Source organism: Salvelinus alpinus, chromosome 17 (assembly GCF_045679555.1).
Source record: "Salvelinus alpinus chromosome 17, SLU_Salpinus.1, whole genome shotgun sequence".
In the NCBI taxonomy this organism is placed as follows: domain Eukaryota; kingdom Metazoa; phylum Chordata; class Actinopteri; order Salmoniformes; family Salmonidae; genus Salvelinus; species Salvelinus alpinus.
The window spans coordinates 39,872,106-39,886,286 of NC_092102.1; the positions used below are offsets into that span (position 1 = coordinate 39,872,106).

The 14,181-nt window shown below is 44.5% G+C and overlaps 1 protein-coding gene across 5 annotated transcripts in view; it reads right to left on the minus strand.

Annotated features, from left to right (window-relative positions):
* The window catches only part of plcg1 (phospholipase C, gamma 1), a 36,525-nt gene extending 25,166 nt beyond the window's left edge, over window positions 1-11,359 (minus strand). For all 5 annotated transcript variants that reach the window (XM_071348906.1, XM_071348904.1, XM_071348905.1 and 2 more), the window contains exons 1-5: window positions 11,049-11,359; window positions 10,062-10,355; window positions 3,544-3,696; window positions 3,318-3,411; window positions 3,148-3,195 (exon numbers count right to left, since the gene is read on the minus strand). In XM_071348906.1, coding sequence (XP_071205007.1) covers window positions 3,148-3,195; window positions 3,318-3,411; window positions 3,544-3,696; window positions 10,062-10,278 — 512 coding nt within the window. In that variant the 5' untranslated portion in view covers window positions 10,279-10,355; window positions 11,049-11,359. The remainder of the gene's footprint in view (window positions 1-3,147; window positions 3,196-3,317; window positions 3,412-3,543; window positions 3,697-10,061; window positions 10,356-11,048) is intronic.
* Between the last annotated feature and the right edge of the window lie 2,822 nt (window positions 11,360-14,181).

Sequence of the window (14,181 nt, forward strand, 5' to 3'; positions counted from 1 at the left end):
GGGCCAGACGGTTTACCAGGACGTGTACTGCGAGCATGCGCTGACCAACTGGCAAGTGTCTTCACTGACATTTTCAACCTCTCCCTGTCTGAGTCTGTAATACCAACATGGTTTAAGCTGGCCACCATAGTGCCTGTGCCCAAGAACACTAAAGGTATCCTGGCTAAATGACTACCGACCCGTAGCACTCACATCTGTAGCCATGAAGTGCTTTGAAAGGCTGGTTTCATCCCAGAAACCCTAGACCCACTCCAATTTGCAAACCGCCCCAACAGATCCACAGATGATGCAATCTCTACTGCACTCCACACTGCCCTTTCCCACCTGGACAAAAGGAACACCTATGTCAGAATGTTATTCATTGACTACAGCTCAGCGTTCAACACCAGTGCCCTCAAAGCTCATCAATAAGATAAGGACCCTGGGACTAAACACCTCCCTCTGCAACTGGATCCTGGACTTCCTGACGTGCCACCCCCAGGTGGTGAGGATAGGTAACAACATCTACCACGCTGATCCTCAACACAGGGGCCCCTCAGGGGTGCGTGCTCGTCCCCTCCTGTACACTCATGACTGCACGGCCAGGCACGACTCCAACACCATCATTAAGTTTGCCAATGACACAACAGTGTGCTCATTCCTGATCACCGACAATGACGAGACAGCCTATAGGGAGGTCAGAGACCTGACCGTGTGGTGCCAGGACAACAACCTCTCCCTCAATGTGATCAAGACAAAGGAGATGATTGTTGACTACGGAAAAAGAGGACCAAGCACACCCCATTCTCATCAACAGGGCTACAGTGGAGCAGGTTGAGAGCTTCAAGTTCCTTGGTGTCCACATCACCAACAAACTAACATGGTCCAAGCACACCAAGACAGTCGTGAATAGGCCACGACAAAACCTATTCCCCCTCAGGAGACTGAAAAGATTTGGCATGGGCCAAGTCTAGGTCCAAGAGGCTTCTAAACAGCTTCTACCCCCAAGCCATAAGACTCCTGAACAGCTAGTCAAATGGCTCCCCAGACTATTTGCATTGCCCCCTCTCCACACCACTGCTACTCTGTTGTCATTTATTAAAGTAACTATGCATAGCACTACCTACATGTACATACTACCTCAACCAACCGGTGTCCCCGCACATTGACTCTGTATCGGTACCCCCCTGCATATAGTCTCACTATTGTTATTTTACTGCTGCTCTTTAATTACTTGTTACTTTTAGCTCTTATCTCTATTTTTTGAAACTGCATTGTTAGTTAGGGGCTCGTAAGTAAGCATTTCACTGTAAGGTCTACATCTGTTGTATTCGCCGCATGTGACTAATACAATGTGATTTGAATACCCTATAATGACAAAGCAAAAACAGGTTTAGACATTTCTGCTCATTTATTTAAAAAAATATATATATTTACATAAGTATTCAGACCCTTTACTCAGTACTTTGTTGAAACACCTTTGGCAGCAATTACAGCCTAGAGTCTTCTTGGGTATGATGCTACAAGCTTGGCACACCTGCATTTGGGGAGATTCTCCCATTCTTGGTTTCATCAGACCAGAGAATCTTGTTTCTCATGGTCTTTTATTTATTTATTTCACCTTTATTTGACCAGGTAGGCAAGTTGAGAACAAGTTCTCATTTACAACTGCGACCTGGCCAAGATAAAGCAAAGCAGTTCGACACATACAACACAGAGTTACACATGGAGTTTAACAAACATACAGTCAATAATACAGTAGAAAAATAAGTCTATATACAATGTGAGCAAATGAGGTGAGATAAGGGAGGTAAAGGCAAAAAAAGGCCATGGTGGCGAGGTAAATACAATATAGCAAGTAAAACACTGGAATGGTAGATTTGCAGTGGAAGAATGTGCAAAGTAGAGATATAAATAAGGGTGTAAAGGAGCAAAATAAATAAATAAATACAGTAGGGGAAGAGGTAGTCGTTTGGGCTAAATTATAGATGGGTTATGTACAGGTGCAGTAACCTGTGAGCTGCTCTGACAGCTGGTGCTTAAAGCTAGTGAGGGAGATAAGTGTTTCCAGTTTCAGAGATTTTTGTAGTTCGTTCCAGTCATTGGCAGCAGAGAACTGGAAGGAGAGGCAGCCAAAGGAGGAATTGGCTTTGGGGGTGACCAGAGAGATATACCTGCTGGAGCGCGTGCTACAGGTGGGTGCTGCTATGGTGACCAGCGAGCTGAGGGGGGACTTTACCTAGCAGGGTCTTGTAGATGACCTGGAGCCAGTGGGTTTGGCGACGAGTATGAAGCGAGGGCCAGCCAACGAGCGCGTACAGGTCGCAGTGGTGGGTAGTGTATGGGGCTTTGGTGACAAAACGGATGGCACTGTGATAGACTGCATCCAATTTATTGAGTAGGGTATTGGAGGCTATTTTGTAAATGACATCGCCGAAGTCGAGGACCGGTAGGATGGTCAGTTTTACGAGGCTATGTTTGGCAGCATGAGTGAGTCTGAGAGTCTTTAGGTGCCTTTTGGCCTCCCTGACCAAGACCCTTCTCCCCGATTGCCCAGTTTGGCCAGGTGGCCAGCTCTAGGAAGAGTCTTTGTGGTTCCAAACTTCTTCCATTTAAGAATAATGGAGGCCAATGTGTTCTTGGGGACCTTCAATGCTGCAGAATTGTTTTGGTACCCTTCCCCAGACCTGTGCCTTGACAAAATCTTGTCTCAGAGCTCTACAGACAATTCCTTTGATCTCATGGGTTGGTTTTTGCTCTGACGTGCACTGTCAACTGTGGGACCTTATATAGACAGGTGTGTACCGGTCCAAATCATGTCCAGTCAATTGAATTTAACACAGGTGGACTCCAATCAAGGATCTCAAGGATGATCAATGGAAACAAGATACACCCGAGCTCAATTTCGAGTCTCATAGCAAAGGGTCTGAATACTTGTGTAAAGGTATGTTTTAAATTTTTTATACATTTGAAAATAAATCTAAAAACCTGTTTCACTTTGTCATTATGGGGTATTGTGTGTAGATTGATGAGTAAAAAAAACAATATTAATCCATTTTAGAATAAGGTTGTAACATAACAAAATGTGGAAAAAGTCAAGGGGTCTGAATACTTTCCGATGGTACTGTATTTAGTTCATGTCTAAAAGCACTGATTTATTTAACTTACTTGTCTTCTCTGTTGCGATCTACCGCATAAAACTGCTTCCGTAACCACCTGGGTGAAAAAAAGAGTTACATTGAAGAATGAGTCTTCAACACCGAAAGTGCTGTGATAGCCATTTGCAACGTACCATCAAGTGATGCCCACACAGCCTACCCAACCGAATAAAGGTGTACCTCTCTATCTGTAGAGGGGTGGGGGATTTGAGTGTGTCTGCCACCAGCCAGGTCAGCCCCTTCACCCACATGGTCATCTCCTCATCAGACGTCGCTGGGGAGAGGGGTCAAGGGTTAGGCGTCAACGTCCTGACATTCAAGTTCCATATTATGGTATGGGTGTGTCTCTACCTGACAAAACGGAAGGCGGTAGGAGGTAATACTGTGGTGTGTATTTAGTATTTACCCGCTAGGCTGAGTGCTTTGAGGCGGAACTCAGTGCCGTGTAGGATGACGAAGCAGTGAGCCTGGTCTAGTCGTGCTGTAGCGTCCTCCACATAGCGCTCAAAGTCCCGAGACTTCTGGCCCGCTCGGATCTCCTTTATCTCTCGGATATCAACTGGAGGGGGGACAGATACAGGGGTCAGCCAAGTCACTCCAACATGAAACAGTCTGTTAAGGTTAGCTAAACAGTATCCACCAATCACATTTGGTTTGCACATTTTCAAGCAGAGCAGAGTGTTACAAATGCATGACATATTAAGACACTGCTCTTTAGTCCAGCCACACTGTTGCAACAGACTGGCCAAGGGACAGACCTTCAGAGGACCACAACCCACCCACACACACACACACACCTGCTCACTATAATGGCCGACCGGGCCTCAGAGGAGACAGAACAAGAGCTTTCCTTCTTTGCCTTGCAGATGGTGATCAAAAGCTAATGAACAGACACCTGAATAGCCCAATTTAGTGCATGTTTCAGTGCATACCTTGAACTTCGTCATAAATCATGTCAATGGGAGATTTGTGCAAGACATCTAGTTACTGTATAAATGTGCATCTCAAGTTCTGATTTGGCCAGAAGAATGAGCTGTGAAGCATATGGAGAGTTGAAGTTACAGACAGTAGCAAAGTGGGATTGTGTTAGTGACAGTGTTGAGGTACACCGATTGTCCTGGTGCAGTTAGTTAGGCAATAAGATATTCACACACACACGTCTCTCATAGCTCTGCTCCTGCTCCTCTTCCTGCCCTAAACCACACATCCTGTGCTGCTCTGCCGCCTACACTGTCTGTGTGTCTGTGTGTGCGTATGTACCCACCTTCTTACATCTCGAAGAATCTCACACACAAAACACACATCTACTTTGCATCACATGCATCTATGCAGCAGACTTCCGTTGAGACTAAGTCAATCTGACAGGTTGATATTCGAGAGAACATGTAAGTCAGTCTAAATATTTGCAGAGTTATTGTGAAGCTCCAGGAAATAAGAACTAGCCAGAGGTGTGACCTTACACAGGGAGAGGAGAGGAGGCATCCTGACTAACATACCGACACGTCTCTCCCTGTTTGCTCTTCATTTTACTTCCCTCTAGCCCATTAACCTTTCTCTCATTGGCTCACAACTATCTGTGTTTACTTTAGGGACAATATGCACGTTTGAGGATGAAAGCATGGGAGGATAACAACAAACTACACTGAAGTGTAGTTTGTTTTGAAGTATTAGAGCAGAGCTGTTGAACTTTGAACAAACTAATTGGCCCATGCACAGTCACCCATGATGTAGGCTATATTTGACTGTGGTATTGCAGAGGTTGTCCTTTTTCATTAGACTTGTGTACTGAAAGGATGGAAAATCCTAGTTCAAGGCATGCCATTGGCCTACATATACTGACTGACAGTTTCCACAGAGGCGTGCAGGTGCCTTTGTCGGAACACACACACACCTCTCTCTCAAATCTGAGACGGTTTCAGCATATCAAAATATCTCCCACCAAAAAAAAAAAGAAGAGTTTTCGTCAGAATCTCACCACAACATTTATCAGAAGATCTTATCCAATGTGACAGCTACAATAACTTTCAAAAGGAAGCTCATGGTCCACACAGAATGGAACCAGGCCAGCCACCGCTGCATGTCTGCAGTTACTGGGTCTCGGATTCTGTTGTGTGCAGTCACTGATGTAGCCACCTCATCAACGCCTTTATCCATGTCTAGTAAACCCTCTTTCCTATAGTGGGATTCTAATAAGCATGATCCTTACCCTAACCCTAAAATAGCTTCACTCAGAAAAAACAGGTTTGGTTTCAGATTTGTTTACACACTGGCTTGGGACTGATTTGTGCTTACTAAACTAGGGCATGGAGATATCTGGGGGAATAATTGTCGGCACAAATGAGAACCTATGTTGTCCACATTCTCAGGTCACACTGAGTGCAAGTGCTCGGACTACATTCTGCCAACACTGGGATTTCAGTCTTAGTGACACTAGCTAAACCAGAAAGTCTTACAACATACAAGTGCCATGTTAAGAAATGCCAGTAACACCTGTTCAAACAAGAGTTTAGATTTGTCAAGTAGGCTTATTTACTACATGTTCCTGGCTGGCTGAGAGTATAAAGACATAAATCAAATCAAATTTTATTAGTCACATACACATGGTTAGCAGATGTTAATGCGAGTGTAGCGAAATGCTTGTGCTTCTAGTTCCGACAATGCAGTAATAACCAACAAGTAATCTAACCTAACAATTCCACAACTACTACCTTACACACACACACAAGTGTAAAGGGATAAAGAATATGTACATAAAGATATATGAATGAGTGGTGGTACAGAACGGCATGGCAGATGCAGTAGATGGTATAGAGTACAGTATATACATATGAGATGGGTAATGTAGGGTATGTAAACATTATATTAAGTGGCATAGTTTAAAGTGGCTAGTGGTACATGTATTACATGAAGATGGCAAGATGCAGTAGATGATATAGAGTACAGTATATACATATGAGATGGGTAATGTAGGGTATGTAAACATTATATTAAGTGGCATTGTTTAAAGTGGCTAGTGGTACATTTTTACATAATTTCCATCAATTCCCATTTTTAAAGTGGCTGGAGTTGAGTCAGTATGTTGGCAGCGGCCGCTAAATGTTAGTGGTGGCTGTTTAACAGTCTGATGGCCTTGAGATAGAAGCTGTTTTTCAGTCTCTCGGTCCCTGCTTTGATGCACCTGTACTGACCTCGCCTTCTGGATGATAGCGGGGTGAACAGGCAGTGGCTTGGGTGGTTGTTGTCCTTGATGATCTTTATGGCCTTCCTGTGACATCGGGTGGTGTAGGTGTCCTGGAGGGCAGGTAGTTTGCCCCCGGTGATGCGTTCTGCAGACCTCACTACCCTCTGGAGAGCCTTACGGTTGTGGGCGGAGCAGTTGCCGTACCAGGCGGTGATACAGCCCGACAGGATGCTCTCGATTGTGCATCTGTAGAAGTTTGTGAGTGCTTTTGGTGACAAGCCGAATTTCTTCAGCCTCCTGAGGTTGAAGAGGCGCTGCTGCGCCTTCTTCACAACGCTGTCTGTGTGGGTGGACCAATTCAGTTTGTCCGTGATGTGTACACCGAGGAACTTAAAACTTTCCACCTTCTCCACTACTGACCCGTCGATGTGGATAGGGGGGTGCTCCCTCTGCTGTTTCCTGAAGTCCACAATCATCTCCTTTGTTTTGTTGACGTTGAGTGTGAGGTTATTTTCCTGACACCACACTCCGAGGGCCCTCACCTCCTCCCTGTAGGCCGTCTCGTCGTTGTTGGTAATCAAGCCTACCACTGTAGTGTCATCCGCAAACTTGATGATTGAGTTGGAGGCGTGCATGGCCACGCAGTCGTGGGTGAACAGGGAGTACAGGAGAGGGCTCAGAACGCACCCTTGTGGGGCCCCAGTGTTGAGGATCAGCGGGGTGGAGATGTTGTTACCTACCCTCACCACCTGGGGGCGGCCCGTCAGGAAGTCCAGGACCCAGTTGCACAGGGCGGGGTCGAGACCCAGGGTTGCGATTGCGTCGTCTGTGGACCTATTGGGTCGGTAAGCAAATTGGAGTGGGTCTAGGGTGTCCGGTAGGGTGGAGGTGATATGGTCCTTGACTAGTCTCTCAAAGCACTTCATGATGACGGAAGTGAGTGCTACGGGGCGGTAGTCGTTTAGCTCAGTTACCTTAGCTTTCTTGGGAACAGGAACAATGGTGGCCCTCTTGAAGCATGTGGGAACAGCAGACTGGGATAAGGATTGATTGAATATGTCCGTAAACACACCAGCCAGCTGGTCTGCGCATGCTCTGAGGACGCGGCTGGGAATGCCGTCTGGGCCTGCAGCCTTGCGAGGGTTAACACGTTTAAATGTTTTACTCACCTCGGCTGCAGTGAAGGAGAGCCCGCAGGTTTTGGTAGGGGGCCGTGTCAGTGGCACTGTATTGTCCTCAAAGCGGGCAAAAAAGTTGTTTAGCCTGTCTGGGAGCAAGACATCCTGGTCCGCGACGGGGCTGGTTTCCTTTTTGTAATCCGTGATTGACTGTAGACCCTGCCACATACCTCTTGTGTCTGAGCTGTTGAATTGCGACTCGATTTTGTCTCTGTACTGGGACTTAGCCTGTTTGATTGCCTTGCGGAGAGAATAGCTACACTGTTTGTATTCGGTCATGCTTCCGGTCACCTTGCCCTGGTTAAAAGCAGTGGTTCGCGCTTTCAGTTTCACGCGAATGCTGCCGTCAATCCACGGTTTCTGGTTTGGGAATGTTTTAATCGTTGCTGTGGGTACGACATCGTCAATGCACTTCCTAATGAACTCGCTCACCGAATCAGCATATTCGTCAATATTGTTGTTGGACGCGATGCGGAACATATTCCAATCCGCGTGATCGAAGCAGTCTTGAAGCGTGGATTCAGATTGGTCGGACCAGCGTTGAACAGACCTGAGCGCGGGAGCTTGTTGTTTGAGTTTCTGTTTGTAGGCTGGAATCAACAAAATGGAGTCGTGGTCAGCATACTGTCTACCACTACACCAAAACCCTGATGTTTGTGTGTTGATGCAAGCTATGACTGTGGTTAGATAAAGGCACACACACACCAGGCCTGGTGTGTTTGAGATGAGGGGGTCACCTGCTTGATGTGTGTTTGGGACAGGACCGTCTCGGCCACACTGACATTTTGGGTCTCTGTCTGTTCCGTCTAGAATTTTCGCGGTGCACTTAGACCTAAGCTGTGGTCTTCGCTTGAGATTCAGTCAGGGGTAGGCGGGGAAAGCAGCAGTGAGGCGGCTGGGTTAGGGTTTGATAGGTTACTGAGCCACACAAAAAGTTATGTCCGTTAGTGCAGTCCTTCACTCCTGTGAGGTTAGTGTACATCAAATAAGTGAACTGCTGTTCACCTGTTACAATTTGAATACTACATCACTTATTATATGCCAAATGTTTATCAGGGGACCAAAAGCACACCAATCACTAAGGAGGTATTGACACATTGACTAGGTACAGGTAGTCCTTGTAAATGTTATTTACTTTTTTGCCAATCTTTTCTTACTTTTTAACTCTGCATTGTTGGGAAAGGGCTGTAAGTAAGCATTTCACGGTAAAGTCTACACCTGTTGTATTCGGGACATGTGACAAATACAATTAGATTTGTATTAAATTCAAATTACATTTGATAATTTACTAGGGAGAATGATCTACATAGGCCTACAGCAGGTAATTGGACATCATCATTATTTCCTCTGAGGCAACCAGCAAGCATCAAAAATGCTGAGTCAGTGGTGATGTGAGAGACCCACTGATCTCCCCGTCATCGATAGGTTGGAATACTAAAATGGCGCTGATTCTTTCCCAAATGATCCCACACTTCCAGTAAAAACTACCCATTCTATTTTTAAGGAGACGCATTCGCCAATATCATCTCACTCGCAAAGAGTAGGATATCATATGACGACGTTGTCAAGTACCGAAACTCCTCCACGGAGTTGAGCAAAGACTACATTTTTCTAAATTAACCTCCGACTCCTTAAAGTTGCTATGAATACATACTTCACAAATGTAAAACTGTTCACCTGTGTTTGTTGTTGCGTGCCTTAATTTGTTTCCTGAAATCCTTAAGTTTTAATAAAATGTTATGCGCTGTGCACACTGAATCTCATGTGAATCAGTCTGTCGTTGGTTGTAGCAATAAGATTACATTTTTAAATATTGTTTTAAGTATGGATTTAAGCAAACAAAGGACAACCATAGGTACATGGTGGTGGGGGGGGGGGGGGGGGGGGTCGTTTAAACCTTTTTTTCCCTTTCTCCTTGGCTGCATCCGGAGCAGAGTACAGCTGTGTGAGAGGCATCCTGCTACCCGGGAGACCGTTCTGAGTGAGGGGCGCACGCACAAGGCTCCCTTCACGAAAACACACAGGGCCTGTGATGAATTTGACACTTCTATCCAGCATGCGTTTCTACACTTTATTTAACACTGGGACAAAAAGATATGTAGGTCATGTTCAAATGGGGCCAAATAAGGATGTTTCAATAGGCTATAGGCCTGACTTTTTGGATTTGCTCTGGCCTCGTGTGACATGGTTTTTCCATTATCTGAACATTGAACACGCTTCAAATCCCATAATTGCTTCATAATAGTACTAACAAATACACAATTTCGTAATTGCACACATCTAATCACAAGCTACTGGACAAAATGACATAGCAAGTGTTTTGTTATTGTGTGACACTCGTGCCTCTCACAGCTTTGTTGTTTTGTAAAAACATTCCTGTTTATGACAGCAGGTAAACAGACCGGTTTGGCGTCATATTCTCCTGTCAGAACATATTCTGTGCGACAGTGACGACCAGTTACCCAATTTTGACAAAGATAGACCTAAATTATATTCATTGGATGAAACAGAATATCATGCAGCCTATGCATTGCACACATTTTCGAAAGTGAGAGCCATACTCACTTTCTCCCTCTATTTTATCAGTGCCTCGGGTCCAGATAATTGTCCTCGTCTCAAGTTTGACCTGAAATGTCCTTCTCTCAGGTCGCTGGGACTTTTTGGAGTAAAACAAAGTCAACACGGTCCCCAATTCCAGATCCCGGTAAAGATTGTTCATCTCGGTGTCACTCTCAATCCACGGAATGGGTCCGTTGGAAAAGAAGCCCGAGGTCCCAGCCATGTTCACTTCCCCCGTTTGTTGTCCTTTTCCTTTCAGAACAATCTCCACAGCCAGGGGCTAGACATAGACAGGGATACCTACAGAAGAGGGGGAAAACCCATGAAAACCTATTCTCTGGAGTTGATCATCTATTTGGCTAAGGTCTGTCAAACTTGCATATTGCCTTACTGTTAGAAATATGGCTAGGTGAGTTTAGGTGTAGGCCTAAACCTATGTTATTAGGGTAATATGTTGTGCAATAGTCCTCGCTATGATGCTACATATTTTGTGCAGTAGGCCTACAGGTGCTGGACTGAAAAAATGACAGACGTGCACCAATCAACTCTAGTTGATCACACACTAGGTATGGGAATATAGAAACCGATTTACATAATTTTAGAACACTTTTCTCACGAAGATAATACATGGAAATCCACAGGTTTTAACTGTAATCCGCGGCACATTTAAATAGATTAGATGGGATTTGAACCCTCTGAAACTGGCCTATTAGCTCAATGGAATCTGTTTCCTTCCCAAGCTACACATAAAGTTTAATTCCATGGGCCCAGATTCTGCTCTTTTTGTAACAAGCAATACAAAATAACAGTCGTTGCGAAAGAGAGAGCGGATACACTGCGAGGCAAGGAATTCCGTGCTACATTTTCCTAAAGGCGAGGGTGGTGGGCAGTTGTTCGGCCAAGGAAGTATGGCTGATTTCAACGCAGACAAACCCAGTTAGCTATCGCCATAGCATTTATTTTAGGTCACCCTTCTAGTACCCTTCGTCTTACCGTCTCAAAATCCAACTGGAACACGCGAGCAGCGCAACAATAGCAGAACAACACCTCGGTATATCGCCGCAATCACGGCCCCGCTCATCTCCGCCGGTCCAACTTCGGCTGTCCTCCTGTCTTCCCCTTTTTTGTGATTATATCATTGTGGTCCCGACAGTGTACGAACGCTTCAGTCGTGAGGAGAAAGATCCCTTTTCCTTTTGCGTCCTGTCACAGTTCCCCATCGACCGAGAGAGCCATAAGCAAGTTTTGTCTGTATCATGCACGGCTCGGGCCCTTCCCCCATCCGACCCCTCTGTACAACAAAGCATCGGATAGATCGGCCTCTTAAAGATACAGCACTTACTTTTCCACCTCTCAGTCTACTTTGTTTTCATAATTATCTGTTTACTCTTAGGCTAACTAACCATCGCTAATTATTGCGCGCCTTTGGTCAGTGTCAGTGAGAACTAAAAGTTCCGTCAGATAGTATTCAAACCCCTTGACTTTTTCCACATTTTGTTGTTACAGCCTGAATTTAAAATGGATTAAATTGAGATTTTGTGTCACTGGCCTGCCTAGTCAAAGTGGAATTATGTATTTAGACATTTAGTTTGTTTGTTGTTTGCTAATTATTTTACAAACTCATAAAATGTATTGAGTCAGTAAGTATTCAACCCCTTTGTTATGCCAAGCCTAAATAAATTCAGGAGTAAACAGTCGCATAAGTTGCATAGACTCACTCGGTGTGCAATAATAGTGTTTTTTGTTGTTGAATGACGACCTCATCTCTGTACCCCACACATACAATTATATGTAAGGTCCCTTAGTTGAGCAGTGAATTTCAAACAGATTCAAACACAAAGACCAGGGAGGTTTTTCAATGCCTTGCAAAGAAGGGCACCTATTCCTAGATGGGTGAAAAGCAGACTTTGAATATCTATTTTAGCATGGTGAAGTTATTATTACACTTTGGATGGTGTATCAATACACCTACTCACTATAAAGATAAAGGGGTCCTTCCTAACTCAGTTGCCGGAGAGGAAGAAAACCAGTCAGGGATTTCACCATGAGACCAATGGTGACTTTAAAACAGTTACAGAGTGATGGCTGTGATAGGACAAAACTGAGGATGGCACAACAACATTGTAGTTACTCTACAATACTAACGTAAATGACAGAATAAACAGAATACAAATATTCCAAAACATGCATCCTGTTTGCAATAAGGCACTAAAGTAAAACTGTAAAAAAATGTGGCAAAGAAATGAACTTTATGTCCTGAATACAAAGCATTATGTTTGCAAATCCAACACAACACATCGCTGAGAACTACACTTTATATTTTCAATAGAGTGGTGGCTGCATCATGTTATGGGTATGGCTGGCATTGGCAAGGACTAGGGAGTTTTTTTAAAGAATAAAAATTAACAGAATAGAGCTAAGCACAATCCTAGAGGAAAACCTGGTTCAGTCTGCTTTCCAACAGACACTGGGAGAAGCATTCACCTTTCAGCAGGACAGTAACCTAAAACACAAGGCCAAATATACACTGGAGTTGATTACCAAGATTTTCATAAGTGGCTTAAATTGTCCTGAAAATCTATGACAAGACTTGAAAATGGCTATCTAGCAATGATCAACAACCAACTTGACAGAGCTTGAAGAATAATTTGAAAATATTGTACAATCCATGTGTGCAAAGCTCTTGTATTGACTCAGGGGTGTGAATACTTATGCAAATGAGATATTTCTGCATTTCATTTTCAATACATTTGCTAAAATGTCTAAAAACATGTTTTCACTTTGTCATTATGGGGTATTGTGTGTAGATGGGTGAGGAAAAAAAAAAGATTTGATCCATTTTGAATTCAGGCTGTAACACATCCCATTTTCCACACATCCCATGTGGAAAGGGGCAAGGGTTGTGAAAACTTTCTGAAGGCTCTGTACTTGTGCAATACATTGCCAACCAGTGGCATTATGAGGCATTTGCATTTGCATACAAACTCACAAACCTGCTGAAAAAAAGTAGCCTACAAGCCTGAATATGGCATATTCTGAGTGTTTTTACGCAATATAGTCATGTGTGATTTATTACACTTTAGTCCAGGGCTCTCCAACCCTGTTCCAGGAGAGCTACCCTCCTGTAGGTTTTCAATCCAACCCCAGTTGTGACTAACCTGATTCAGTTTATCAACAAGTTTATGATTAGAATCAGGTGTGCTAGATTAGGGTGGGCGCGAAAACCTACAGGAGGGTAGCTCTCCGGGAAAATGATTGGAGTGAAAACCTACAGGATGGTAGCTCTCCAGGAACAGGGTTGGAGTGAAAACCTACAGGACGGTATCTCTCCAGGAACAGGGTTGGAGTGAAAACCTACAGGAGGTTAGCTCTCCAGGAAAAGGATTGGAGTGAAAACCTACAGGATGGTAGCTCTCCAGGAACAGGGTTGGAGTGAAAACCTACAGGAGGGTAGCTCTCCAGGAACAGGGTTGGAGTGAAAACCTACAGGTTTGTAGCTCTCCAGGAACAGGGTTGGAGTGAAAACCTACAGGAGGGTAGACTCCAGGAACAGGGTTGGAGTGAAAACCTACAGGAGGGTAGCTCTCCAGGAACAGGGTTGGAGTGAAAACCTACAAGATGATAGGTCTCGAGGAACAGTGTTGCAGAGCTCTCCTGTAGAGGAGGGTAGCTCTCCGGGAACAGGGTTGGAGTGAAAACCTACAAGATGATAGGTCTCGAGGAACAGTGTTGCAGAGCCCTCCTGTAGAGGAGGGTAGCTCTCCAGGAACAGGGTTAGGGTGAAAACCTACAAGATGATAGCTCTCCAGGAACAGTGTTGCAGAGCCCTTCTCTAGGCTATAGGCCTAGTGCTCTTTGACTAAATGTAATCCAACATTGTCCTTGGTGCACCTCATCCCATTTACAGTCATTTCAAGTACATAAATAATTAGTGTTCTTGCTGAAAGCCAAAGTCACATTCCTATGACACCCATAGAGTGCCCTGAAACTCACTACAAAACATCTAACTACAAACATGTTCACACATCCACTCTTTGTCTAATCTTTATCAAGTCATACAATGGCAATTGTTGCAAGACTACTTTTGTCATTGTGTGGGGAGTTTTGACCTGTTTTCATAGCAGAG